The sequence below is a fragment of the Chiloscyllium plagiosum genome, unplaced genomic scaffold, assembly GCF_037043375.1.
Source record: "Chiloscyllium plagiosum isolate Xiang-an unplaced genomic scaffold, Cpla_swu_hap1 HiC_scaffold_18, whole genome shotgun sequence".
NCBI classification, from domain to species: domain Eukaryota; kingdom Metazoa; phylum Chordata; class Chondrichthyes; order Orectolobiformes; family Hemiscylliidae; genus Chiloscyllium; species Chiloscyllium plagiosum.
In genome coordinates this window covers 49,232,739-49,260,165 of record NW_028270156.1, presented here as the reverse complement: position 1 = coordinate 49,260,165, position 27,427 = coordinate 49,232,739, and the positions used below count along the sequence as shown (strand labels likewise).

Sequence of the window (27,427 nt, the reverse complement as noted above, 5' to 3'; positions counted from 1 at the left end):
AAATTGGGGTGTGTTTGGTACAACAGCTGGATATTAAAGCATTTAATCTAGAAATGTGAAGTGATATATTTTGGTTAAAATTAGGTATTGCAAATGTTTCATAGAGTTGCTATACTTAAAATTGTTTGTTTGTTTTTCTCTTTTCTAGGCCCAGTATTATGGAGAGATTGGTATTGGCACACCACCTCAAATCTTCACTGTGGTTTTTGACACTGGTTCCTCCAACCTCTGGGTTCCTTCCATTCATTGTTCCCTAACTGACATTGCTTGCTGTGAGTTTATTTATATTCTTTCAGGACCCCCTTTCTGCCATGCATTACCATGTCTCTTATGTGGTTGGCCTTCTAGATGGTACCTTAGGATACGTCCAGCAATGTAATACATATATTACCTTTGAGTATTCAGTATGGTGGAATTGGATTGAAACATCAGTTAACCATTTGGGTTACAAGCTAAATTAGGAAATGGCGTTTGGGTGGGTTGAGGATGGTTTCTTCTGATAGGATAGTTTGTGACAAGCTCCTAGCAGTCTCAAATGGCTTTAAACTTCAAACTAAAGATTTTCAGACTAACAGGTGCTGGAAATGGACAAATTTCACACCTAAGATAGAAATGGGTGCTCAGAAATGCAAGAGGGGGAGTTTGCCTCCAGTATTATGAGGTACCCAATCCTGCATTTGCATGCGGAGAACATGGGGGAGGGGGATCTTTTGGTCAGTCCAGCAATTTTTTGCCCCTCAATTGCCCAGATAGTTAAGAAAGCTGAACTTTGATATTAGACTGAGTTACAGATGAGGGGAAAGTCTAAAAGTGCTTATTACTCAATGCTTGATTTATATTTGGCAAAAATATAGCTTTGATACTTTTTTGTTTTTAAAAAAAAAAACATCCTACATATCTAGGAGTAATGAAACCTTTTTATAACCTGGTGGTTTGGAGTCCACTTTATCAGCTTTAGGACACCTTGTCATGACTTGGAATCATCTGCAATAAAGTGAAAGCAAAACAGAAGCTGAACGAATGTCAACACATGCAATTATATTTCAGTTTCCATAATTTTTAAGATATTAATAATTAACAATATCCCTAGTCACTTGCTTTACAAGATGTGTAAGTAGGAAGGAGTTTGAAGACTTTCTAAGCTGCAATAATGCCTCTATTTCACTGTCTGCAGAATTAGGGAAGAGAGGCAAACTCCTAGCAGGAGTTATAATTGGGGAATGCCCAACTATCTGAAATGCTTCTGTTGAAGGGATGCATGCACTTATTCAAGTCTGGACAAAAATGAGCAGGGAGGGAAGATAATGAAGTATTTTCTTATTTTGGACCATATGTAAAACTTTAATGAAGATCAGGGGCTCCAAGGTTGTGGTTGAGGTTATTGGTCGGTTTGCCAAGCTGGTTGATTTTCTTGCAGACATTTTGTCTCCCGTTTGGCTCACCTCTTTAGTGCTGTGTAGCCTCTGGATGATCCAAAGGTTACACAGCACTGAAGATGTCACCCAGCAGGGAGATGGTTTGCAAGGCAATCGACCAGCTCAGCAAACTGACCAACAACTGCATGTAAGGGGAGACTGCAGCTTCAGAATGAGGAAGAAATCATTTAAAATCTACCGACAATCCTTTCACTACCATCTGTAGTATGAGAGCTAAAATGTGTTGAAGTTCAATTAATCCCTTTTCTTGTTTTTTTTTAAGTGCTGCATCACAAGTATAATTCTGAAAACTCTAGCACATATGTGAAGAATGGGACTGAATTTTCTATTCAGTATGGTAGTGGCAGCCTATCAGGATACCTCAGCCAGGACACTGTAAGAGTACGTATAGATTTTTTTTTAAACCATTACTGATTGATTGGAAAACAGTTGGTCAATAACTTTAACTAATCCCTTTTTTTTTGGATGAAGCTTTTGTCACAACCAGTCCATAGTGAAGGTTTCCCAATTTATTAAAGCTCCGCATAGCCCCCAAATTGTTATCTGCCCAGTTGTGGAAGAATGAGCTAGTTTTCCCCTTTTGGTTATTGACCCTTCATTGCTGCAAGGTGAACTTGAGAAGATCCCCTTCCCTATGGACACCAAACTCTCTGCTCAAAATAATAGAATTCCTCTTTTTTTTTTCCCAAATGGCCCCAACTTAACCAGGCCTGAGTTACTGAACACAGTTTTACATGCACACTTTTTTACTGTATCAGTTGTATATGGTAGAAATGACAAAAGCTACTCTACATTGCACGCCTGTGTAGCTCATGACCAGTAGCTGATAAAATTTTAATAGTTGACCATTCAATTTAGACATTCTAGGTTTTTCAGATTAGCTGAATACAGTTTACCACAAACTGGCGTAACTTGTTTTAACAATCTGAGAATTTTTAAAATCTGCAACAGTGGTGAGAGTCTTGGATGGTTTTTCATTTGTGGCCTTCACTGTGTGCTAGTTCTTGAACCCAGACTAGTGTACACAAGTACCTCTGCCCATGACACACCCAAACACCGAATTAAAATTCAGTTTTAACCTCCACCCATGTGTATTCTTGAAAATTGAAAGTGCACCCATGTCCCTTTTGCTCAGACTACTATCCTGTCTTTCAAAGACTGATATCCTCTGATTGCAACTCCATTGATAGTACTTTTCTCTCTTTCTTTTTGCATTTTTTTTTAACTCTTCTGTCTCCATGCTGTACATCTCAATGACTGACATTGAGAGTTAATCTCCCAGGCAGCCAATGGATTTGCATCTTTTTGGCTCTAATGTTTCCTTTCAAACAATGTTCTTTTGGATTTTTAAATCCCAACACCTTTCTGTTGATCTTGTGATGTTCTGTGGTTGTGATCTATTGTGAGGTACTGCAATTCTATGCAAAGTTCTCTGTCCCACAGATACAAGAGACTGTTTGTTTGGATAAGGAGCTTTAATTTCAAATACTGTTTTCAGGCACACATAAACTTCAGCTGATGAACTACATGCATTAGAGAGATGGTATTCCCATTTTAGGGAAACAAATGTGCTGTAGTCTTTGCTTCGTGCTTAACAAATTGTGATCTCTCATCCCTGTTTTAAAAGTGATCAATCTGGGTGCAGTCAGTGGACGGTTTTTTGGTTTCAGATGCACTGTACCCAACATCATTTAAACATGAGACTTCATGAATGTGTTTAGACTTTAATAGACAGTTCACCAATTGATCACTTTTTCAGCAGCATTGTTAAAACTTAACTGTTCATTTTGTATTATATGCAATTCAGTGTTCATGGAGAAAGCAAGTTTAAATGTTCAGACAAAGTCAACACCACCTATTTTAATAGAGACTTCATTGCTCTTAATTCTTCCCTTCTGCTAGCCTGTGCTTTTCTATACTTTCTGATCTTTGCCAAAAGCATCATCTTGAACCACGTTCACAGTTCATTTTCCATAATTGCAACCTAACTTGTCATTTGTTCTTGCTATTATAAATACAGCTGATTGTTTAACACTCTTTTATTCACTTTTTGATTTTGTTTTGAATCTAATGTCTAACATTAATTGCATCAAATCAAACCTGAATTATGACCCCTGTGATGACTGGAATGGCATGGGAGTTTCATGTTCTTTGCTGTTTGGATAAGGAGTTCAATGTTTCTGGTGTCCTTTTTTCTTTCCCAAAAGATCTCTCTTTCAAGCATGTGGTCTCCCAATTCTGCTTCTAATACAATGTGGCCTTATTTAATGAAATTGAAGTGTTTTGTTGGCTTGAGATGAAGCCCAGGGTTTGGGATCCTCAGTGTTCCAAAATTCCTGGGTGTTCTGAGTTGTGATGGGTGTGAAACTTAAACAAAACCTTTTTAATATTACCCTGACTTGCATAAGACCTGTGTTTAATCTGACTTTTTTATTTTTCTTCTTCTCTTAGTTTTTAAAAACCTAAATTTTAATTGATCAGTGCTTTTTGAGTAAGACCTGGAAAGTGAGTATCTTTTTTTGTGTGGGACAAAGAAGCTTGCAGCACAGAAGGTGATATTTGAGGTTTTTTAAAAATAAAAACAGCAGATGCTGGAAACCCAGAAAGAGCAAAATTGCTGGAAAAGCTCAGCAGGATTGGCAGCAGCTGTAGAGAAGTCAGAATTAGTGTTTCGGGTCCAGTCACCCTTCGAACTCAAACGCAACCCCATTTGTGTTCTCTATGCTGCCTCCAAGACCTAATCAAATTTAATGTCTCCACTTGACCTTAACCAATAATTCTACAAATTCATCCACTTCAGAAATTTCCTTTTTAATTAGTATTTTTCACTCACTGGTCTCATCCTCAGATCCAATCACTTTACCCGACTTGTTTGAAGATAACAGTTCTGGTGACTTTTTCTTAAGCGTAGATGCACCAAGGTTCTTTAAGTTGGGGAAATGGTGTTTCACGAAGCTGAGCGGGAGAGTGATGTTATGGTAAATACTGAAGATTTTTGTTTTAAATGTGGTCTGCTGTCTTTGTTCTACAGATTGGTGACATCAAAGTTCCAAACCAGTTGTTTGGTGAGGCCATCAAACAGCCTGGTGCAGCTTTTATTGCTGCAAAGTTTGATGGAATTCTTGGCATGGCCTACCCCAAAATCTCAGTTAATGATGTTGATCCAGTGTTTGATAATATCATGAAGCAGAAGCTGGTGCAAAAGAATGTGTTTTCTTTTTACTTGAACAGGTAAGATGTAGAAGCCAAACCAATTCCAAATATCTTGTGATTCTCCCCTCTGCAACAGGAGCCTCTTGTTTTGCCCATTTGAATATGCCAGAATGAACTAGTTAGTTCCATGTGCTATACACCATTGTTTAGTCAGTCATGCAAAGATGTCTATATTCAAATGAGAAATAAACTGCTTACAAGCCACTCTGCATACACTCAAATTGTTCAAGATGATGGCGATGTACTTTTTTCAATTTCTAGGAATCCAGAAACTCAACCTGGGGGGGAGCTTCTGTTGGGTGGCACTGATCCCAAATATTACACTGGAGAATTCTACTACTTGAATGTCACCCGCCAGGCATATTGGCAAATCAAAATGGATAAGTAAGTTTTTAACATTCAGAAGTGAACTTGTATCTGTGTGCAGCATGTAAAGCTGGTATTAAATAGGACAGTAACATTTTGAGGGTATTTGATCTGTCTTTGGGTTAGCTGTGCCTATAGTACAGATTGTTATGACTGGTCAAAGATTTTAGAACCATGCAGCGATTACCTACAGGTAGTAGGTGGTCCTATTATCACTTGCTTACGAGAGCAATTCAAAAGTACTCTAGGCTTGTGAACATTTTACACACAATGACATAAGCCTCCCCAAAAATATGGGTGAGTTTCTATTGCTGGTGATTACACTACCTGAAATGGTTGATTTGAGTCTTCAGCAATGTATGTTAATCTTTGATTGATAGATACTGTTTTAGGGAATAGAGTTGTGCTGCATTTTGTATGTTTTGGGTTTGCCCTATTGACCTTGCTCTGGTGTCTTTTTCTTTGATACAGAATTGCCATTGATGACTCTTTGGTCCTTTGTAAAGGAGGCTGTTCAGCTATTGTGGACACAGGAACGTCTTTGATCACTGGACCGGCTGCGGAAATTCAGGCTTTACAGAAATCCATTGGAGCTATACCACTTACGCAAGGCCAGGTGAGATGACACATTGTCTGTCATGGGTGACTAGGGATACATTGAGGAAAGATGATTCTGAGCTCTTGATCATGTGGTCCATTGGGAAATGCCTGTGCCTAATAATTGAAACATACTTGACTGTACTTTCTATGATTTGAGAAGCCAGTTGACACTCGCTATCTGAAGTCATGTGAAGCACAGCCACTTGGGGACTGTACCTGGAGGCTGTTTTTCCCTCGACCCCCCCCCCCCCCCCCCCCCCCCAGTTTTGGAGTGAGCAACTGTTGGAGAGTGGTGAATGTGGAAATGTATTTGTCCAGGAGCTGATTTTCTATTGCAGAATTGTGTACTGTAATAAATTGCAACTAGCAATAACAAAACTTGTATATATTTTCTTTCACAGTACAAAGTTGATTGCAACAAAGTTGCCTCCCTTCCTCCCATCAACTTTAGCCTGGGAGGGCAGAGCTTTACTCTGACTGGAGAGCAGTATATCCTGAAGGTGGGTACTTAGTTTTATTTTAGTTTGTTTCTGCATGATTCTTCAAAGGAATAGACCAATGCTTTTTAAAAGAAAAGTTTCACATTGTTGGTATTTGAAAAAGCATACTTTTGTAAGCCTGTACAGTTGTATTAAATTTAGGATGGATAAGTGCCCCACCACCTTTTTGTTATTTAAAATTTCTTTTTCCACTCTGACGTAATGTTAACAATTTAACAGATTGAAGATATAAAGCAGAGACGAGCTTATAGGGTATTTTTAAGACTGCTATCTCCGAGTTGGAATACTGTGCATTAGGGAGCCACTTGGGAGAGATTCTCATGCTTCAGTATCTTTTTTAAACCAGATGCATGCTATCCACTAACATGCTGCATATGATCAACTGATGCAGCTGTTTTTGTCTACACGAGTAACAGATCTACCTGGATAACTGAGGTAGTACTCTGGCTTTGCTAGAAGTTAATTTGTACTTGTTCCTGGAATATGGACATCACTGATATTATCTACCCTCTTTTTTTTTAAAAAAAAAAAAATGGTGGCAGGGTGGCCTCTTGAACTATTGTCCTTGTGTGTATTAACAAGAAGTTACAGGAGTTGGATACTAAAACCACATTGTTAACATCAGAATAAGAGGTTCTCGTTGGCTGCTCCAGTTCTTCAAGTTGGTAGATATTGTCCGTTTAGGAGGGACTGCTGATGGAGCTTCAGCAACCTCTTTACACATGCTGTAAAGCTGGCACAGTGCAGTCACCGTATACCTAGTGGACAAGGAAGTGAATGCTTAATTGCTGGATGTTTTGGCCTAACATGGGCTGTGGGGGAAGAAGTAGTTTTTGTTCTCGGTGTATTTTGACATTTCACTTTTTTTTTCAGGAAACACAAATTGGTGTGACCATCTGCCTGAGTGGATTCATGGCCCTTGACATTCCTCCACCAGTTGGTCCAATGTGGATTCTTGGAGATGTCTTTATTGGGCAGTACTATACAGAGTTTGACCGAGACAACAATAGAGTTGGATTTGCAAAGGCTGTATAAAAATGGCTGCCATGTTTAACAATCAACTGGAATATTGATAATTGGAGTACAGATGTTAAAAACCTACTTGCAGCAGTAATGATGGGAATCCTTTAGACTATAACTTTATCATAATGACTTTCCAAGTGCTTAATTATGGGCTGATTTTACTTTCAAGCTAACTAAGATCAGCATGTTAGTGTTCTATTGGGAATGTAAGATGTGCTGTGCAGGGATTAGACTATCTGTTTCACAATGTTTTTACCTTAAGGCCTTGATCTGATCCTTGTTTTTGAGGTGGCCAGAGTTTCTCCTCTTGGATCCAAGTACCAGTTTGCTTCACTTGAGATTCTGTTTTTTTTACTGAAAATGACATACAATACAATGCAGATTGTCATGCCATGGGAGGGAGAGAAATCTGAAACTATACACCTGCTAATTCTCTCAAATGGGGGGCAAAAAAAATGGAACCACAAAGTAACAAAAACTTAATGGGAGGGGATGACCAGTAGAATCTAGAAATGTTAAACAATGGCAAGATTTCTTAAGAGATTACATAATTTTAATTATTTTAGGGTTATTTGACATTTGTTCGAATTGTAATAGGACTAGTTGGAATTAAATGCGATAGATTTGCACATGCATACAATTTTAAATTCTTAACATGAATTTAGTTCAGGTCACTTGCCTCCAGTCAGATGTCTGTCTGTCTGTCTGGAGTACTATTTGGACCCAATGTAACCCTTTCAAGATGAGCTGGTTCAACCAATGTCTCAACTATACAGCCTGGTAACATTAAAGAATTTGTCACCATTTTGAAAAAGGCAGTGCATGTTTCTGACTGACCACCCATTACTTGATGACTAAACTGCAGTTGTCCAAGTTACAAATCTGTTATTCAGGTGTAAAGATGTTTTCTGATGCAATGCACAAGAGCTTGAACAATTTCTGTGTAGTGATGCTTGAGACCAGACAAAGCGCTTGTCTGTTGCCATAGCAAGATTTCATTGGAACTCGTCACCAACCTGTTGCAAGAGGCTGTTTGAGGGACACTACCCTTCTATAAGAATTACTGACTAGGAGACTCTCCTCCTCTTGCCTCCTGCATTGGCATATTAGAAGGATTGGCAGGTTAATAATCCCCCCCCCCATCTGGCCACTCTATGAATGCACCATCTGTGACTGAAGTCCTGGAGTGGAACTCGTCCCTCTGTCTAAAAGACAGAAGTTTACAGTTTCTACCTGTTGTACCATAAGGTCTTGTATTCTTGAAGCTATTTTTCTTTTTTTTTTCCTAGTTAGACCAAGACGAGCTCATTGAGCATGTTCTGTTCAATATGATCATGACTGATCTTTGGCTTAACTAACTTTCCTTCCCACTTCCCATATTGCCTTGATTTTTAACTGAGACCAAAATCTATCCCAGCCTTTTAAATATCAGTGTTAGAGCATCCACAACTCTCCTTGATATTTGCAAAGATTCATAACATTTTTGAGGGAAAGATTTCTTTGCATCCACGTCCAAAACTGTGGGTTTTTAGCAGAGCTGATATTGCCCCATTGGTTTAAATTATTTAGCCAGGGAAATATCGGTCTACACTCCAGAATCCTTCAGAATCTTGAATGCTTCAGTGAGATCGCCCATTATTCTTCTAAAACTGAGATTATTGACCCAGTTTACACCAGTTTTTCTGCTCCCCTACACTTTATGCTGTTTCTCTGTCCAAATGTATCACTTCTCACAGAACTTCATCTACCATTCATCTTGTGATTGGAAGCTGACTCCAAGAGTACACTAGAGAGATCAGTGCTTGGATTCCTTGTTCTTGAATATAAATGTTCTTGGATTACAGGCTGGTATAGATATATTGGGCTGATCAGTGAAATTTAACTCTTGAGGTGATGCACTTGAGAAGTAACAAGATCAGAGAGTACTGAGTGGCAGGACATGATCCTCAGGAGTAGAGTGGCAATGGAAAAGTCATGCAGTTCAGGCCGCATCAGAGGAGCAGGAAAATGGACATTTCGGGGAAAAGCCCTTCAGGATGTTCAAAGGAACACCAGGACATTGGGGTGCTTGGCCAGATCCCTGAAGGCAGTAGGACCGGTTAATAGGGCAGTCAATAAGGCATAGGAACACTTGCCTTTATCAGTCATGACAGATTAAAGAGCAGGGAGGTAATTTTGGAGCTTTTAATCAGGCTACAGCTGGAGTACTGTGTGATCTGGTCACCACACTACAGGAAGGATATGATTATACTAGAGGGCAGAGGAGGTTCACCAGAATGTTGACTGGACTGGAATGGTTGCTGCTTCAGACTAGTGAAAACTGAAGTGGGGACACAATTGAGGGGCATGGCCAGGGTGGATTGAGAGCTGCTGCTTCCCTTAATTGAAAGGTCAATAACAGGGCATTTTTTAATGGTGAAAGGTTATAAGTTCAGAGGGGATTTGAGGAATTGTTTTCACCCAGAGGATGATGGGATTCTGGAATGCACTACCTGGGAGAGTAGAGGCAGGAAATATTATATTAAGGAAAATATACCTGGATGACATTGAATGCTCAAAATTCAAATACTATGGGCCATGTGCAGAAAAGTGGGACTAGTGTAGGTGGAGAATTGATGAGCCAAAGGGTCTCTTCTATACTGTGGTTGATTGGTTTTTCTCCCACCTATTTACCCACTCCACCTTTTTCAATGTTTTTTTCAAGTTCTACACTGCCCTCAGCAGTTTATTATGCTTCCATGTTTTTAAATCCTCTGCAAACATAAATTATCCTTTCCCCATCATGGTCTAGATCATTATGTCTGGAAAATAAAAGGTCTCAATGCTGACCTTGGGGGGAGCTTGAGTAATGTGTTCCTCCAGCCTAAAAAAAATTGATTTTAACCATTACTGTTTTCTATCCCTCAGCCAATTGTCATGTTGCCACTGATCCTTGTACTGCACAAGCATTAATTTCACTCTTCCTATCTGTCTCCGTCTCCTCACTGAAGAAATCTGTGGTGGCACTCTCTAATTAACCAACATTTTTCTATGGGGCTATTAATTAGCTCTCAAATTTGTTTCTGGAAATATCGCCCCCTATGTTTAAACTAGCTGATCTGTAATTGCTGGTTTTATCCTTGCATTCCTTTTTTTTGAGCAAGGGCACAGTGTTTACAATTAGACTCTGACCACCAGAGTCTAAGCTTGGAGGAAAAATAGATGGCTAGTGATTGCACAGTTTGCACTTCTCTTCCTCCAGTATCTCTTGGATGCATCTCAAGTAGTCCCAGAGTTGTCAAACTTAACACTAACCCAATCCTTAATTTAAACCCTTTTTTAGTTACTGAATTTCCTGTCGAGGCCTGCTTCTGGTGTAAGGATAGATGAGAAGCATTTTAATACTCCAGCCATGCTCGCTGCTTCCATGTGTAAATCTTCCTATTGGTCCCTAAATGTCCTTTTCCTCTGTCACTAATGGTTTTTAATCACTTCAGATGTGGATGCAGTACTGATTTGCAATCTGGGATGGGCAGGATCCCAGATTGTTATTTTGAATTGCTGCAGTCCTTCAGTTGTTGCACAGCTTTTGAGGTGTTAAAAGGCTGCTCTAGGATTTTCAGTGACATTAATTTATAGTTTCAATTCCAGCTAGTGTGTAACTAGGCTGGATTTGAGAAATGTAGGTGTTGCTTCACCTGAAAGGTGTGCTTGGGGTCTTGGATGGTGAGAAGGTCAAAGGTAGGGCTGTGGGTACCCAAACGTGCCCTAGTTATGCCTGTCCCTTTTGTGGGATATGTGCTGATACTCTGTTCTCCTCATATTCCAGCCCCAACCCACCAAACCTTTCGTGTATCAATGATTTCATTGGTGCTGCTTTCCTCCCATTTGGAATTGGGAAAAGTTTATCTATTTTACTTTCAATTTCCGTCCTGCTGTCTCCTTCACCTGGTCCATCCCTTCCTCATTTCCCTTCAACATCTGTTTCCATTTCTGGGAGTAGATTGGTCACCAATATCCACTACAAACCCACCATGCATCCTCACTTCCTGCTTCATTCTCTGTCACGCTCGCACGCTCTCTCTCTTGCCATGCAGCTGGGTCCCACCCATCTCCCACACTTTAACCCTCACCCTCTCTCTCTCTTCCCTCCCACAGTAGCAATAGGGTTTCCCCTTGTACTCACTTACCAGCCCAGCATGTGATCATTTATCTGCCTTTGCGCCACCTCCCACAGGATGCCACCACTAGACACATTCCCCTTCCCTTCCCTTCTTGTCAGTTGCCTTCAAGGACTGTTCCCTCCCCCTTCACTCCCTACTCTTACACTCATCCTCCCCCTCACTGCACCTGCCCTTTAAAACCATAGGAGGTATAATACTTGCCTCCTCCCTCAGTATCCAAGAGCCCAAACACCCCTTCTGGGTGCAGCAGCATTTTACCTGCACTTCACTCAACCTAGTCTACTGCACTCACTGTTCACAATGTGGTCTCCTCTACATTTGGGGAAGTAAAATGTAGACTAGGTGATCATTCTGCAGCACATCTCTGTTCTGTCTACAAAAAAGACAGAGCTTCCAGTTGCCTGCACCTTAACATACCACCTTATTCCGTGGCCAACATCTGGCTCAGGCTTACTGCAGTACTCCAGTGAAGCTCAATGCAAGTTGGAAGAACAGCATCTTGTTTTCCACGTGGGAACCTTTTAATGCCATCTAATCTCCAGATAGAGTTCAACTGTTTTAGGGTTTGACAACGTTGCCATGTCTTTCCTCCACCTCCATGCACCAGGCCTTGTTATTAGATGGGTTGCTACCATATACTACCCACCATCAGTCACAAAGTGTCCCTGTAAGCAGCTATTCATTCTCCCAAGCAGACTTTTACCCACTATCTGACTTTGGTTGGTTTGGTTTGGTTGGTTGTCTCTGTGGGTTCTATCTCTATCCATAATTTATTCCTCCCCTTCCCCTGCACCTCATCTACATAAATACCAACCATTTCAGAACTGATTGGTAGTTAGGAAGAAGGGTTGAAACTTTATTGCTGGAACAGCACAGCAGGTCAGGCAGCATCCAGGGAACAGGAGATTCGACGTTTCGGGCACAGGCCCTTCCTGAAGAAGGGCCTGTGCCCGAAACGTCGAATCTCCTGTTCCCTGGATGCTGCCTGACCTCCTGTGCTGTTCCAGCAATAAAGTTTCAACTTTGATCTCCAGCATCTGCAGACCTCACTTTCTCCTCCTAGTTAGGAAGAAGGGTCACTGGACCCAAAACATCAACTCTGAATTCTCTCCAAAGATGTTGCCAGACCTGTTGAGCTTTTCCAGCAATTTTGTTTTTGGTACCAATTTGATTTATCCTCAGATACAACTCTCCAGCCCTAACAACATTTCAGTAAATCTTCTCTGCATTCTCCCTAGAGCAATTCTATATGTCCTGTAATTTAGTGACCAGAACTGTACACAATACTATGACTAAGTTGTAGTCTCCAGTGACTTGCAGAGTTTCATCATTTATATCTGTACTTTTTGTATTCTATACCTCTGCCAGTGAAGGGGAGCAATCATTTGCCTTCTTTATAACCTTTATAAACTTGCCTTTAGGGGCCTGTGTAATATGCTAAGATCTCTTCTCTCCCTGTGATACAAAGTTCTCGGTCACTTAAATGTTTTCCCACGGCACTTTACCTAGCTCTTCAGAGTTAGATCTAATGGAACCTCTTGTCTTGCACAACTGGACTTCTGTAGAAACTTTTCCTAAACACAAAATATAAGAGCATGTCTTTTATGCAATCATTAAGTCAGTTGACACTCATACAATTGAAAATCACCCATTGTAATTATGCACAGAATCCCTGTAGTGTAGAAAGAGGATATTCAGTTCCATTATCCACCCTCCAACCCTCTGAAGAGCATCCCACCCGGACCCAACCCCTCCCTCTATCCCTGGAACCCTGCAATTCCCATGGCTACCCAACCTATCCTACCCATTTCCTGGACACTAGAATAGCTAATCTGCCTAATTCTCATTTTTGGACTGGGAGGGTGGTGAGAGCCAGAGCACACAGACAGCGAGAATGTGCAAGCTCTACACAGTCACCCAAGGGTGGAGTTCAACCCAGGTCCCTGACACTGAGGCAGCAGTGTGAACTACTGTGCCACCCCCAACTGGATCTTAGAAACTGTCTTATTGTATTGTTTCTGAGTTGTCGCATACTTCTTTCAACATGTAAGTTCATTTAGTATAAGTTCTTTGCTCATTGTTGTAAGTTTATTTTGCATACGTTTGATATTTACCAATAGAAGTGAGGTATTGTGCGCACTCCCTGAACCTTTGGTACTCATGAAAATATGCTGGAGCTCTATAAGCTCCTTCCAGCATCAGAAAAGTCCTTTTTTTTTTCTGTCTCTACAATCCAGGATTTCTCTTTTTTTGCCTGCTAGAATATGGACATGTAGCAATGGAGGGGACCATTGCTTAAATCTTCCACTTCATTTACCATTGAGCTCTGTTACCTTCCCTGTTAGCTGTTTTCTGGATAGGCCTGCACAACCTCTCCACTCTGTACCAGCAGTGTTGTAAACCAAAGTAGGAGTCGAAAGCTCGAGCAGACTCATTGCAGCTGGTAGTTTCGACTGCGACCTTCAGGTTTAAAAGAAATTCATTGGTTCTTCTGCTGATTTGTGTGTAGGAACAAACTGATCTGCACACTGATTGTTGGGCAAGTTTGGAGGCCGTGTGCTCAAAGAAGGCAACCTGATGTGAGACTTGATTGAGGCCACCCACACTGTCAAGATGTCCTCTGTTGGATAGGGGCTGTCTACATCCTGTGTATCTGTCAACAGCTGTTATGATTACTCTTTTTGTGATGCAGCAATAGTCTTATTGCTGCATGAGTTTCTTGAAACTTTTTGGTCTGGCAGGTTGCCTCTCTGGTTCCCTGGTTTTCACAGCATTGACAGTCTTTCAAGACTGTTCATGTGTTGCTGCAATCACATTGGAATATGTGTTGATATTTACACACGTCTGGTAGTCCCTGGGGATAAGGAAGCACTTGCTGATGATAAGGAACTGAGTATGAAGCCTATAACAATGGGGGGGGGGGGGGTGATGCACCATACCTACCATACAGGTCTGGTTAACCAAGAATCTCTCCTACTCATACTCTCTGCCATCAGAATGATTCATAAATTGATCTTTTTTACCACTTCATAATGAGGGGTAAAGATAGAGTTAACAGTAGTTGTGTTTTCCTTGGGATGGGCGTTTTCAAGACTGTGGGCAGCAAGGTGCCACAGTGGTTAGCACTACTGCCTCACAGCGCCAGAGACCCAGGTCAATTCCCGCCTCAGGCGACTGACTGTGTAGAGTTTGCACATTCTCCGTGTCTGCATGGCTTTCCTCCGGGTGCTCCGGTTTCCTCCCACAGTCCAAAAATGTGTAGGTTAGGTGAATTAGCTACTCTAAATTGCCCGTAGGGTTATGTGAAGTGGTAAATGTAGGGGAATGGGTCTGGGTGGGTTGCGTTTATGCAGGTTGGTGTGGACTTGTTGGGCCAAAGGGCCTGTTTCCACACTAAGTAATCTAATCTAACCATGGGGCACATTTTTAAGGTGAGAAATTTTAAAGACCAGGGACACAGTTTTTACACAGAGGGTGGTTTGCCTGTGGAATGACTTCGAGGGAGTGGTGGATTTGGTTACAATTACATTTTAAAGACATTTGGATAAATACATGAACAGGGGATGTTTGGAGGGATATGGAGCAGGCAGGTGGGACTAGTTTAGTTTGGGATTATGTTCTGCATGGACTGGTTGGACCAAGGGTCCATTTCCATACTACATAATTCTATGACTCTGTCACACCTTCCAAAGTGTTCAAGTCCTGAATTTCTCATCCAGATGCAAGGAAGCTATCAATATACCACAAAACCTCTTCTAGCTGATTGACATTTTGTGTTCTCACAACAGGAGAGAGTCTGCAACCACATTCGTTACATCAAACCACTTTTACTATCTATTTAGATGATATACAGGAGAAGCTTAAGCAGGATGTCTCCATGATCTTCCACAATCAAATTCTAGTTTCCATGGTGATCTGACCTCTTTCGTGTCATCTCTGAGGCACTCTAGTTGTTAGCATATGGTTCTTAGTCCCATTGCCTACAACCAGCAGGAGATTTCCTTACCTGGGTTTGACCTAATGCCCTGCGCTTTCATCAAGTCCCAAGTCATTGTTGTGAAATCCAAGATTCCTGACTGCTGGTAGATCTGATACACTCTCCTGCCAATGATAATGGAAACATCAGGAATCATAATGATGGAATACTGACAGTGTTGGCTGTAGGTTGACTTAGTGAGTGTGACCATGTCAAATTGATGCTTAACTAGTGTATCCCAATAATTCCACATCAACTGAACAGAAAATACCTTTGTTATTCTTACTGCCTGCATCTAGGTGGTTTCTCTAGTTTTATTTTTTTTAGCAGTGGTTGGATTGAACTGAGTATCCTGCTGGACCTCTCTGAGGGTAGTGAAGTGCCAACAGTTAAAAATCACACAACACCAGGTTATAGTCCAACAGGTTTAATTGGAAGCACTAACTTTCGGAGCACTGCTCCTTCATCAGGTGGTTGTGAAGTACACAATTGTAAGACACAGAATTTAAAGCAAAAGTTTACAGTGTGATGTAGCTGAAATTATACATTGAAAAATACCTTGATTGTTTGTTAAGTCTTCCATCTGTTAGAATGACCATGTTAGTTTCACTTCTTTCATATGTAAATCACAAAACTTGTTTTTAGAAGTTATATTCTCAGGTGAACTTTAACAATTGGTATCAGCCCAGATAACGTGTTGGTGTTAGCCCCCTGTGTGCTGCTATCTGTGCCATCATGTTTAGAGCGATTATAATTTAAACAATGAATTAACAGAATCTTACATGGATTCATGCAGTTTTGAGCAAAGTACAATTTAAATGTGTGTGTGTGTGTGTGTGTGTGTGTGTGTGTGTCAGTCTCGCCAGGTAATTGGACAGGGAACAGTAGTTGGAAATAGTGTTCCTACAGCTACAGCAGGAGGAGTACTTGCTATGTTCAGGACAAGGTATTTAGATGCCTTATTATAACTGAAAAATAATATCCAGGTTTACTATAGATAATGGAGGGACCTTCCCAATAAGAAGCGGACCTATCTTTGTGACTTCCTGGAGTACCTGGGTAATCCATGATTACATAATTTGGTCCCGAACGTAAAGGCTGAAAGTCATTTAGTCGAATTTAGTCTTGATAAGAGATGTGGTCAACATCCCAGAATGGTTCTACCATCCAATAATTGGGAAAATAGTAGTGCCATTAGAGGTATCATAAAGAAGGTGGGTGTTGTTACCCACCCCACAAAGGGTTTGAATACCAGTGGTAATAGAGACACATTCCTCCATAAGGCACATACTAGATACGAGGTCCTTCAAGGAAGCAGTGACGACTGATATAATTTATCATAGCACAGGGGATCATTTTAGGCACTTTCACATAGTGCACCCCCATTCCTTACCATTGTAGCAATTGGATAAGATATTGTGGATTTATTGGAAGTCCATAATCCTGTAAATACTTTAGAACTATTCTAAAACCCAATGTTAGGATTTGGAAGAATAAAAGGGGTCAGGGAGTCTCTTGCTGAAGTAAGGACATAAACTATTTGGAGAGGATGAAGTAGTTTGTTATTATGGGTTTCTAGAAACAAAGTGTTAGTGAAAGATAACATTTCCCCCTTTGTCTCTTTTACTACATGATCTATCTGAAAGGGGACAATGCTTATTAGGAATGCCCATAGTACAAATATAATCAAACTGGCGCACAACACCTTTTACAGGGTAAAGACCATTTAGCCTTGTTCTGTAAATGAACTGTTCAATCTTTTTGATGCAGTTGACCATGCAATTGTCATTCTTGGTAACATGCATTTTTCAGCACACAAGGACATCTTCCTGGCATAATTCGTACACACATTGTTTGCTCAGGATCGCACAGGTAAACTGTCCCTTGTGTACCAATGACAATGGCAAGTCCACACAGCAGGGCAAGTTCGACCTTTATCATCTCCCCCTATTGCAAATTTGGAGGCCGTAGAGTGTCTGTTGTAATAAAGTATAAACCATTTCCTCCTTGTATACAAGTATATACAATATACACATAATCAATTAAAATAGGCAGCAGCAAAGAAGTAACACAAACTAATCTAGTAGGGGTCACCCATATTCTTGTTTGAGCATCAAGGGAGTACCCTAATTTGAAGCCATAATGTGTGCTCTTCAGCAGGCTAGAAGCCCTAAGAGCAATTTTGAAATAAATAATTCTCAAATTAATCAAACTCAAATAGCCCACAAGCAAATATATTGCCCATACTGGCAAAAGGCTTGTTCATTTTAAACTCCTCACTAGAGGTCCCCTTCCTACCCATTATTTTCTTTATATGGAGGAGCCCAGGCATGGGCAAATTAAGCAAACCTATTTTTATAAATCCAGCTTTAAGATGTAATACTCTTTGAAGTTTTGCTACTAAAAGCATCAATATTACTAAAATTTAGATTAGTTCTGCAATATATTGTATTTTTTAAAAAACATATTAACCTTGTGCCCAATCAAATGGCCTGATCTGCAGCTTGCAGTATTTAGAATTAAGTGTAGAAACCAGATGGTGATTTTGAGCAGAAAAGTTGATGATGAATATTGGCTGGAGGCCAATGCTGTGCCCAAATTATGGTAACATGACACAAAGCTTTCAAACCACACTGAAATGTTCTTATATTGAACTAACCCTAGAATTTGGACATTGGTACAGTCTTAAAATTATAAACCATCACTGTTTAGTATCAAATATCTAAGTGTATCAAATAGCTCAGCCAGACACTCCTTAGATTTAACAGCCCAATCCAAAGGTAAATCAAATCAATCAGTGTGCATTCTTATAAACTCCATACACAAAGCAAAGACATTTAGGCTTAGGATTATGTATGAAGTCAAATCACTTGATAATTCAGTCAGTAGTATATTGTGGTATAGAGTGCCTGTAATTATTGCAGAAATGGAAGTTTGCAAATTACTTCCAAATTTCTAAACAATATGGAAAGCAATCCAAACACCAAACCTGTATTATTATCGTCAATAAGCAATAGAGAAATCAACCTCTACATTGTGTATCGGCACTGAACAGACAGTCTCATTTCCCCCGTGATTTCTGCACCTTAGCCAGGTCTGGCATACCGTCCTTAAACTGTGTCTAACCAGGTTTTGCTGGGGACCCAATGGGATCAGAAGTTTGGGGTGTAAGGCTTGGTAGCTGCACATACTTGCCCACTACAGTTTCATCAGCATGAGCTGAACATCTTGATAATTGTCAGACTGATTGTACAAAATAGCATTACTATAACGCTGAATCTTTATCTGTAATTCGGGGTGGAAACTCAACAAGTGATTAAGACATTTTAAAAGTCATCAATATAAATTGGAAGTTCATTTATTCAGTATTTAATATTTAAAATGTAAAATGTATACAGTTCCCAACTTTGAAATCCACTATAATTACCTGATTTTAGTCCCTTAATTTAAATCCAAGATTAGGTTCCTTAAGGTGGTCTTGACCAATCATTGCTTATTTACAATGCAATAGATTGTGAAATAACTGGAGCTGCCTTCAAAGGTCTTGTCTATTCAAATGGGAAAAAAAACCTTCTAATGCACGAATAATGGCCGAATCCAAAGACACATATTAACCATAGGATATTAATTTTGTTGCATGATTTATCACAACCTGATGTTGAATTAAAACTACAACAGTCATTGAGGGAGGGGACTTCCTTAATAAAGCTATGGCTGGCACACCATAATCACCAATGAAACCCTGTCTTAAAATTAAGTGGAAACAAACAAGTCTGAAACACAAAACAAAAAAGGTTATAATGTTGTCTTCCTCCATATTAAACTGATTTGAAATCGAATAACGTGGGTTTTCATGTAAGGATAAAAGAGATGATTTAGAAACTGACAGCAAGGCAGTCATGACCTGTGAAAAGGACAGGGTTTAATATTTTATTTCGTAATGACTGAAGGATCCTTAACTTTAAAAGAAATCACGTTACATTTCCAAAATGCATAACAGATTCAAAACAGTCCCGGATCTCGAGCTCCAGGGAACAAAGCACAAACACTCAATCACCAACAAACGAATGTGCATTCAAACTGAATCACAAAGGGTTAAACTTTCTAACAGCAGTATAGCTCTTTTTCTCTCTCTCTCTGTATTACACACACACACACCATATCTCAGTTTTTAGCTTGGGAGTTTAGTCTCATAAATCCTGGTTGTGGCACATCGTTGCTTAACCAAGTATGCAAGAATTGTACCACTGGCCAGCCTTATCTTTTAACACATTAAGAGCAACAGCCACCTTCATATTTCATAAACAAAGAACAATCACCAAAACGAACAAAAAAAAGCAACAAAGCAAGACAAGCCAAGCCGAACAGATAACGACAGGGACAGCAGACAACAAAACTAATGAGTAGCCAAGTATTGAACCTTTGACTAGGGAAAAGGGATGATTTTGTGAAAAACTTGTGATTTGTCCTCTGCCTTTTGCTTCTGGTGGAGGATGACTATAATCAGGAGGTTTACCACAAGTGTCATAGAAGTTTTGAGGGTAACTCTCATGAAAACGTCCTTGGTTCCCCTTTGTGGCCCTTCTATGGCAATTAGAGGTCCAATGGAGGGTACTGCCGCAAGTAAGGCAGTTTCGAGTCAGGCAGTCACGAGCCCAATGATATAGGCTGTTAGAATTAAAACAGGCCGAGTACAGACACCTAAAGGGAGTCCCTCTGCCATCCCCAGGACTGCAGCCTCGAATGGGTGCAGGGCCACTGCTATGATGCACGGGTAGTTGTTGAGGTGCCTCCTCTTGGACTACAAATTCTGATTTTACACGGATTGCTGGTCTGTCTTCACTCTGCTGATTCCACAAGGCCCTAATAGAATGATGGAGTTGATTAGGGGAGGCTTCAACCCAGTCTAGATTGTTTGTTTTGACTGTTGTGACTACCGAGGGCAGCAGGCAGTTTAATAGCGTCAAATTATACTTAGCATTAATAGCATTTAAATTCCAAGCCCGATCACTGGAATAAGACTCTTAACATTCTCTAAAACCTTCCAAAAAATCCTCCGCGGACTCCTTATTTTTGGGGTGAAGTTCAAGGATATGAGTAAAGTCAATAGGCTTTGCCAATACAGCAGATATAGCAGCGAGAACATTATCTTGTCACTTGTTTCTGGACTACAGCATTAAAATGATCGTGACCAATACATTCAGTAAAACGGGCATATTCAGAGCGGGTAAGCACTTGCTGCAGGAGTGCCCAAAGGTCTTTTGCATTACCATTATAAACTTTAATTGTAGTGTTTACAAAAATCAACGAACTGCTAAGGAGTCTTGTGGCGGTTCGGTGCATTACTGAGGATGGACATAATTTCATAGGGCTTCCAAGGGCAATAAACATGGATAGTGACATTAGGGACAGCACTTGTGGGTTCCGTAGTTCCCTCACAGGGAACATTCCTAATGTGGGTGCTTCGCCTTCTGCATTTTTAGAAGAGGAATTTAGAGGGGTTTCTAATTGCTGCATGAGTTGTTTATTAGAGGATCTGTGCTGTTTCAATCTTTGCTGACTGCGAGTATTGAAAGCAACAGCGTCAGTGAACTGGGGAGGGGGTGGGGGAACAGGAGTTTGCCACTAGTGACTTTTGTTTCTGTTGGTGTTTTGCTCGAATGCATTCATTTTTTGAAGACTTCAATAGATTTCATGGCACCATCAGCAGTTAGTTCAATTCCCAATTTAGTGGCATTATCCTGCCACGAGCTCAAAACTGATTCATGTCGAATCTGAGCTCAAAAACTGCATGAATTTATGTAAAACGCTGTTATTTCACTTTTTAGATTGGAATCAATCTAAACATCAGGTCATAGACAGAGAACACAGGGGGCTAACACCTTCAACATATTGTCTAGCTATCACCATTGTTAACAGCTAACCTGAGAATGCAGCTTTAAAAAAAGGGTTTTGTGATTTACACATGAAAGAAGTGAAACTATCACTGTATTCTAACAGATGAAAGGCTTAACAATCAATTCTTCAATGTATAATTTCAGTTACATCACACTGCAAGTTTTTGCTATAAATTCTGTGTTACGATCGAGCCCTCCACAATCACCTGATGAAGGAGCGTTGCTCCGAAAGCTAGTTGCTTCCAATTAAACCTGTTGGACTATAACCTGGTGTTGTGTGATTTTTAACTTTGTACACCCCAGTCCAACACCGGCATCTCCGAATCATGACTACTATCGACACCACTAACTGCCGGCTTAAAGTGGAGAGGATCTCCAAGAAGATCGCACATATCGACACAGACATCAAGTTTCTACAGGAATGCAGGCAAACAGGAAAGATCCCGAATGGATTACGGATCACGAACCCACTTAGGTCGACCTATAACACAGACTGTGCAGAGAGACTTTGTCACCGCACCTCTCGCAAACTCCTCAATCATCTCGTGCACCAACTCTACAGCAGGCGCCACAACCTTGAAATTCAGATGGAGTCCACACTCACAGCCTGTACTCAGGATACAGCAGTACAATTACGTGACATCGCCAAACAGACAAGGCAACAAAACTACACCACGTACATGCACGCCAAGAACAAAAAGCTGGAGTAACTTGGTATTCTCACCAGTAATAGCAAAGCCCGCCCTGGAACCACAGTAGACAACATTATCACTGCGGGGAAGTCTATTGTCAACTTATCGGACCACACCCTTCGACCGGAAGAGATTGTAGTCCTGAGTAGGGGTCTCAACTTCTGCCCCACCACCAAAATGGACCCGTTGGTTCTGGCAGCAGACACAGAGGAGTTCATCAGACGAATGAGACTCCAGGAATTCTTTCAAGGTGCCGGCAGTGATCCCACTGAGCCCACTGATGAACTAGAACAGTCATCACAGAGATCTGTAGAGGAGCGACCAAAGAAGGTGTCAACATGGACCCCACCGGAGGGCCACTGCCCTGGGCTTGACATGTATGCTCAAACTGTCAGGAAATATATAAATGCCAGATTCATCAGCCGTACCCATAAGGTAGAGCAAAACATCACCCGTTCCCAACGCAGTGCCATCTAGGCTCTCAAAACCAATCACAACATTGTCATCAAACCAGCAGATAAAGGAGGAGCTGTTGTCATTCAGAATAGAACAGATTACTGCAAGGAAGTGTACCGACAACTGAACAACCAGGAACACTACAGGCAACTACCAGCTGATCCGACCAAAGAACATATCCGAGAATTAAACACACTGATCAGAACTTTGGATCCAGTCCTTCAGAGCTCCCTACGCGCCCTCATCCCACGTACTTCTCGTGTAGGCGACTTCTACTGCCTTCCAAAGGTACACAAAGCGAACACACCGGGGCGTCCCATCGTGTCGGGAAATGGGACCCTAAGTGAGAATCTCTCTGGCTATGTGGAAGGCATCTTGAAACCTATTGTACAGGGGATCCCCAGCTTCTGTCGCGACACTACGGATTTCTTACAGAAACTCAGCACCCATGGACCAGTCGAACCAGGAACATTCCTCGTCACAATGGATGTTTCCGCACTCTACACCAGCATCCCCCACAATGATGGCATCACGGCAACAGCCTCAGTACTCAACACCAACAACTGCCAATCTCCAAACACCATCCTACAACTCATCCGCTTTATCCTCGATCATAACATCTTCACCTTTGACAACCAATTCTTCATCCAGACACACGGAACAGCCCTGGGGACCAAATTTGCACCCCAATATGCCAACATTTTTATGCACAGGTTCGAACAAGATTTCTTCTCTATGCAGGATCTCCAACCGACATTGTACATCAGGTACATTGATGAAATTTTCTTCCTCTGGACCTATGGCGAGGAGTCACTGATAAAACTACACAGTGACATCAACAATTTTCATCCCACCATCAAACTCACCATGGACTACTCTCGACTGTCTGTCTCATTCTTGGACACGTCTGTCTCCATCAAGGACGGACACCTCAGCACCACACTCTACCGCAAACCCACAGACAACCTCACAGTGCTACACTTCTCCAGCTTCCACCCAAAACATATTAAAACAGCCATCCCCTATGGACAAGCCCTACGCATACACCAGATCTGCTCAGATGAGGAGGAACGTGACGGACACCTGGAAGTACTCAAGAATGCCCTCACAAGAATGGGGTACAATGTTCAACTCATCGACCACCAGTTCCGACGTGCCACAGCAAGGAACCGTAATGACCTCCTCAGGAGACAGACACGGGCTGCAATTGACAGGGTACCCTTCGTTGTTCAATTCTTCCCAGGGGCTGAAAAATTACACCATGTTCTTCGTGACCTGCAACACATTATCAATGGAGATGAGCACCTCACCAAGACCTTCCCCACACCTCCACTACTTGCCTTTAAACAACCGCCAAACCTCAAACAGATCATTGTTCGTAGCAAACTGCCCGGCTCTCAGGACAACTCCATACAACCCTGTCACGGTGGAGGCTGCAAAACGTGTCAGATTGTGGACATAGATACCACTATTATGCGTGGGAATACCTCCCACCATGTACATGGCAGGTACTCATGTGACTCAGCCAACATTGTCGTATCTTATACGTTGCAGGCAGGGATGCCCAGAGGCATGGTACATTGGGGAAACTGAGCAAAGGCTACGACAACGGATGAATGGGCACCGCACAACAATCAACAGACAGGAGGGTTCCCTCCCAGTTGGGGAACACTTCAGTGGTCCATGACATTCAGCCTCGGACCTTCGGGTGACCATCCTCCAAGGTGGACTTCGGGACAGGCAGCAGAGGAAAGTGACTGAGCAGAGGCTGATAGCTAGGTTCGGTACCCATAGGGAGGGCCTCAACCGGGACCTTGGGTTCATGTCACATTACAGGTGATCACCATTGCACTACACACACACACACACACACACACACACAGATATTCCTACACACACACACACACTCACACTCACATGCACACGGACACAGATACACCACAGACGCGCACACAGACACCCACACACACCCTTATAGACACACAGACTCCCCCTCACAGACTTAAGACACTCTGCACTCACTACACACACATTTTCTCACACTCACAACCCCCTCCCCAGACAGACACACACACAGACAGACAGAGACCCACATGCACACATTTATATTGTGTGTGGTGAATTTTTTTGGTACAAAGTTACATTGCACTTTGCTCAAAAACCACATAGATTCATGTCGAACTCTGAGCTCAAAAACTGCATGAATTTATGTAAAACTCTGTTATTTCACTTTTTAGATTGGAATCAATCTAAACATCAGGTCATAGACAGAGAACACAGGGGGCTAACACCTTCAACATATTGTCTAGCTATCACCATTGTTAACAGCTAACCTGAGAATGCAACTTTAAAAAAAGGGTTTTGTGATTTACACATGAAAGAAGTGAAACTATCACTGTATTCTAACAGATGAAAGGCTTAACAATCAATTTTTCAATGTATAATTTCAGTTACATCACACTGTAAATTTTTGCTATAAATTCTGTGTTACGATCGAGCCCTCCACAATCACCTGGTGAAGGAGCGTCGCTCCGAAAGCTAGTGTGCTTCCAATTAAACCTGTTGGACTATAACCTGGTGTTGTGTGATTTTTAACTTTGATTCTTTAGGAGTTTCGTCACAATATTATCTCCACAGTCTAATTCGTTTCTTTGTCTTTGAATTCTTGTTCCTTTGCCAAATCATTTGCTGGGCTGATTTGATCAATTGAACACTTTTAAGGGCCACCGAGTGGCCACTGCTCATCACCCTATGCTTTATTTAGGGTGGCAGAAAGTTGTTGAAAGTCTTTGGATTTTTCTGGAAACTTCTCACATTTTTACTAATGGTGAAAAACAGATCTTCCGTCTTATCTATGTGATTACCCATCTTTAAACAAACTTCCTTATCTCCCAGAACAATTTCAGTGCCAATTTAAATAATGCCAATCGAACCAAATCGGAGTTTCTGAGCTCGGAGAGGTTCACTACGCTCTCTCTCTTTCTTTGCTTTCAGATCTATTTCTCAAGTCTGTCCTTAGATGTCACTCTCCTTTTTTTTAAATATATAGAGTTCCCCTAATCCTTCCCTTGCCAAGACCCATCCTTTCGGGCTGGAGTAGAAAATAGATAGCGAGACATCAGGCCAGACACAAGTTGAATGAGGAGGAAAACCAAACGTATATAAAATACTCACGTCTGGCTGGCCGCATTCCTTAACCCTCAACAGTGAAGGACGCAAGGCTCTTAAGCCACTGTCCACAATCTAGAGACCTCTCGGTTTGAGATCGGTCAAAAGAATCAACGGAATGCGATCTGCACAAAAGCAAGGGTCATTAGTTTATTGAATTAAGGCACCTTGACACACTTCTGTCCAGCAACACCGAGGTTAAAGCTTCTGTGTTCCGTGGTGAAGTTGCACAATTAGATTCGAAAATTATACATTATTTATATGTTTTTTAAGAGACAGTACAACTTTAATTACAAGACCAATCAAATGTGATAAGGTGACATGATTGACAGCAGGCTGATCCAATGATATTCCCTGGGAAAGGAGTCTTAATTACATAAATCGTCATGTCATGGCAGCAGTTCAAGGTTAGTTTGAATTCTAAATCACTATCTTATGATTCATATTATGAAAACTCCATTGTTTTCTCTTATCTCTAAATACAACCAACTTAGCAAAGCATCTGTTCAAGTTCACAGAGTCAAAACAATACTTGCAGCCATTTTGTTGTGTTATTTTAAATTGAAAAGCCATTTTGTGGTTAATAAAAATCTACATTTACTTGTTGCTTCTGACAACAGCTTAAATTCAAATTTTAGATCCTCAGTAGGGGGTTGTGAGTGTCTGTGAGAGAGAGTGTATATGTGTGTGTGTGAATGTAAAGGGGACTAAGTCTGTGAGAGGGTGCATGTATGAGTGTGGGAGTATGCAGACTTGCAGAGTTACATTGTACTTTGCTCAAAAACTGCATGAATCCATGTAAGATTCTGTTAATTCATTTTTTAGATTAGAATCAGTCTAAATATTATGGCACAGATAGCAACACATAGGGGCTAACACCTTCAACACATTATGTGGGCTGAATCCCAAGACAGAGGCTGGTCCTCCCTAGTTGGTTTTAACACTGAGTCAGGTTCCTCCAACTCTGCATCCGATACAGGCAGCATGTAATGCTCAGTAGATTGCCTCTTGCAGGTGGAGCGTTTCGGAAGAAATTCAATCCCTTCTTCAGGTGGCATCGAGGCGTATCATCCACTGTGTACATCTCAGGTTCTGAGGTCTCTTCAATGCTTGACAGAGAGGGAGAACCCATAGGTTCCAGAGCATTTGGAAAAGCTGTCAAGGCATGTTTTGCTCCCAAACCATTTGTGAGTTTGCAGCTTTTATATGGTCCACATGGTCATACTTGCAGAGTTACATTGTACTTGGCTCTGTTAACTCACTTTTTAGATTAGAATCAGTCTAAACATTATGGCACAGACCGGGAACGCAGGGGGCTAACACCTTCAACATATTATCTGGCTGACACCAATTGTTAAAGTTCACCTGAGAATGTAAATTATAAAAAAAGTTTTGCGATTTACATATGAAAGAAGTATTTTGTACACCCCAGTCCAACACCGGCATCTCCAAATCGAGTCAACTGTATTGCTATGGCTCTAACACCCCCACATGGACCAAATTGGGTACTGCAAATATCCATTAAGTAATGATCAATGTACCTTTTACATCCAACTATTGCTAATAACTAGTTCAAAACTTTGAAATTTGTAAATTACCACGTCTGAGGCATTTGTACGTTATGTCTCTCAGCCCTGCAGTGATGTTAGACTAAGGCCTAACTGAAGCAGAAGTCATGAATTTAATTCCATGTGCACCTTTTCCCATGGGTTAAAGAGTTTCCGTCAATTCCTGCTGTGCTATTTTAACTCACAACAAACATAAACAATTTGCCAAACACAACTTAAGTCAAGGACTTATGGAATCCAATTTGTGTGCATAGAATTGAAGGTATTGCTATAAAGGTAATGCTTCAGTTCTATTTCAATGGTCTTACTGAGCAATATCACAGCAAACTGATGGATGAAAATGGAAAAGATTGAACGATGAGGCATATT

The 27,427-nt window shown here is 41.1% G+C and overlaps 2 protein-coding genes and 1 long non-coding RNA gene across 4 annotated transcripts in view; 2 read left to right on the top strand and 1 right to left on the bottom strand.

The window, feature by feature from the left end:
* Positions 1–7,952, top strand: part of LOC122557849 (cathepsin D-like) — a 30,579-nt gene extending 22,627 nt beyond the window's left edge. The window contains exons 3-9 of the mRNA XM_043705967.2: positions 149–272; positions 1,699–1,817; positions 4,468–4,667; positions 4,911–5,033; positions 5,487–5,631; positions 6,017–6,115; positions 6,989–7,952. Of these exons, the coding sequence (XP_043561902.1) occupies positions 149–272; positions 1,699–1,817; positions 4,468–4,667; positions 4,911–5,033; positions 5,487–5,631; positions 6,017–6,115; positions 6,989–7,150 (972 nt within the window). The 3' untranslated portion in view covers positions 7,151–7,952. The remainder of the gene's footprint in view (positions 1–148; positions 273–1,698; positions 1,818–4,467; positions 4,668–4,910; positions 5,034–5,486; positions 5,632–6,016; positions 6,116–6,988) is intronic.
* LOC122557850 (uncharacterized) lies at positions 266–26,156 on the bottom strand. Of its 2 annotated transcripts, XR_015760185.1 has the most exons (4): positions 25,497–26,156; positions 15,308–15,402; positions 12,807–12,875; positions 266–984 (listed from the first exon to the last, which is right to left on the bottom strand). It is a non-coding gene; the product is annotated as an uncharacterized LOC122557850 (long non-coding RNA). The 2 variants fall into 2 exon arrangements; XR_006313956.2 differs by lacking the exon at positions 12,807–12,875.
* On the top strand, positions 12,249–24,895 carry LOC148146974 (uncharacterized). The gene has a single exon (XM_087996594.1). It carries the CDS (start codon positions 22,806–22,808, stop codon positions 23,913–23,915), a length of 1,110 nt encoding a protein of 369 aa, XP_087852720.1. The 5' UTR covers positions 12,249–22,805; the 3' UTR covers positions 23,916–24,895.
* Positions 26,157–27,427: the final 1,271 nt, after the last annotated feature.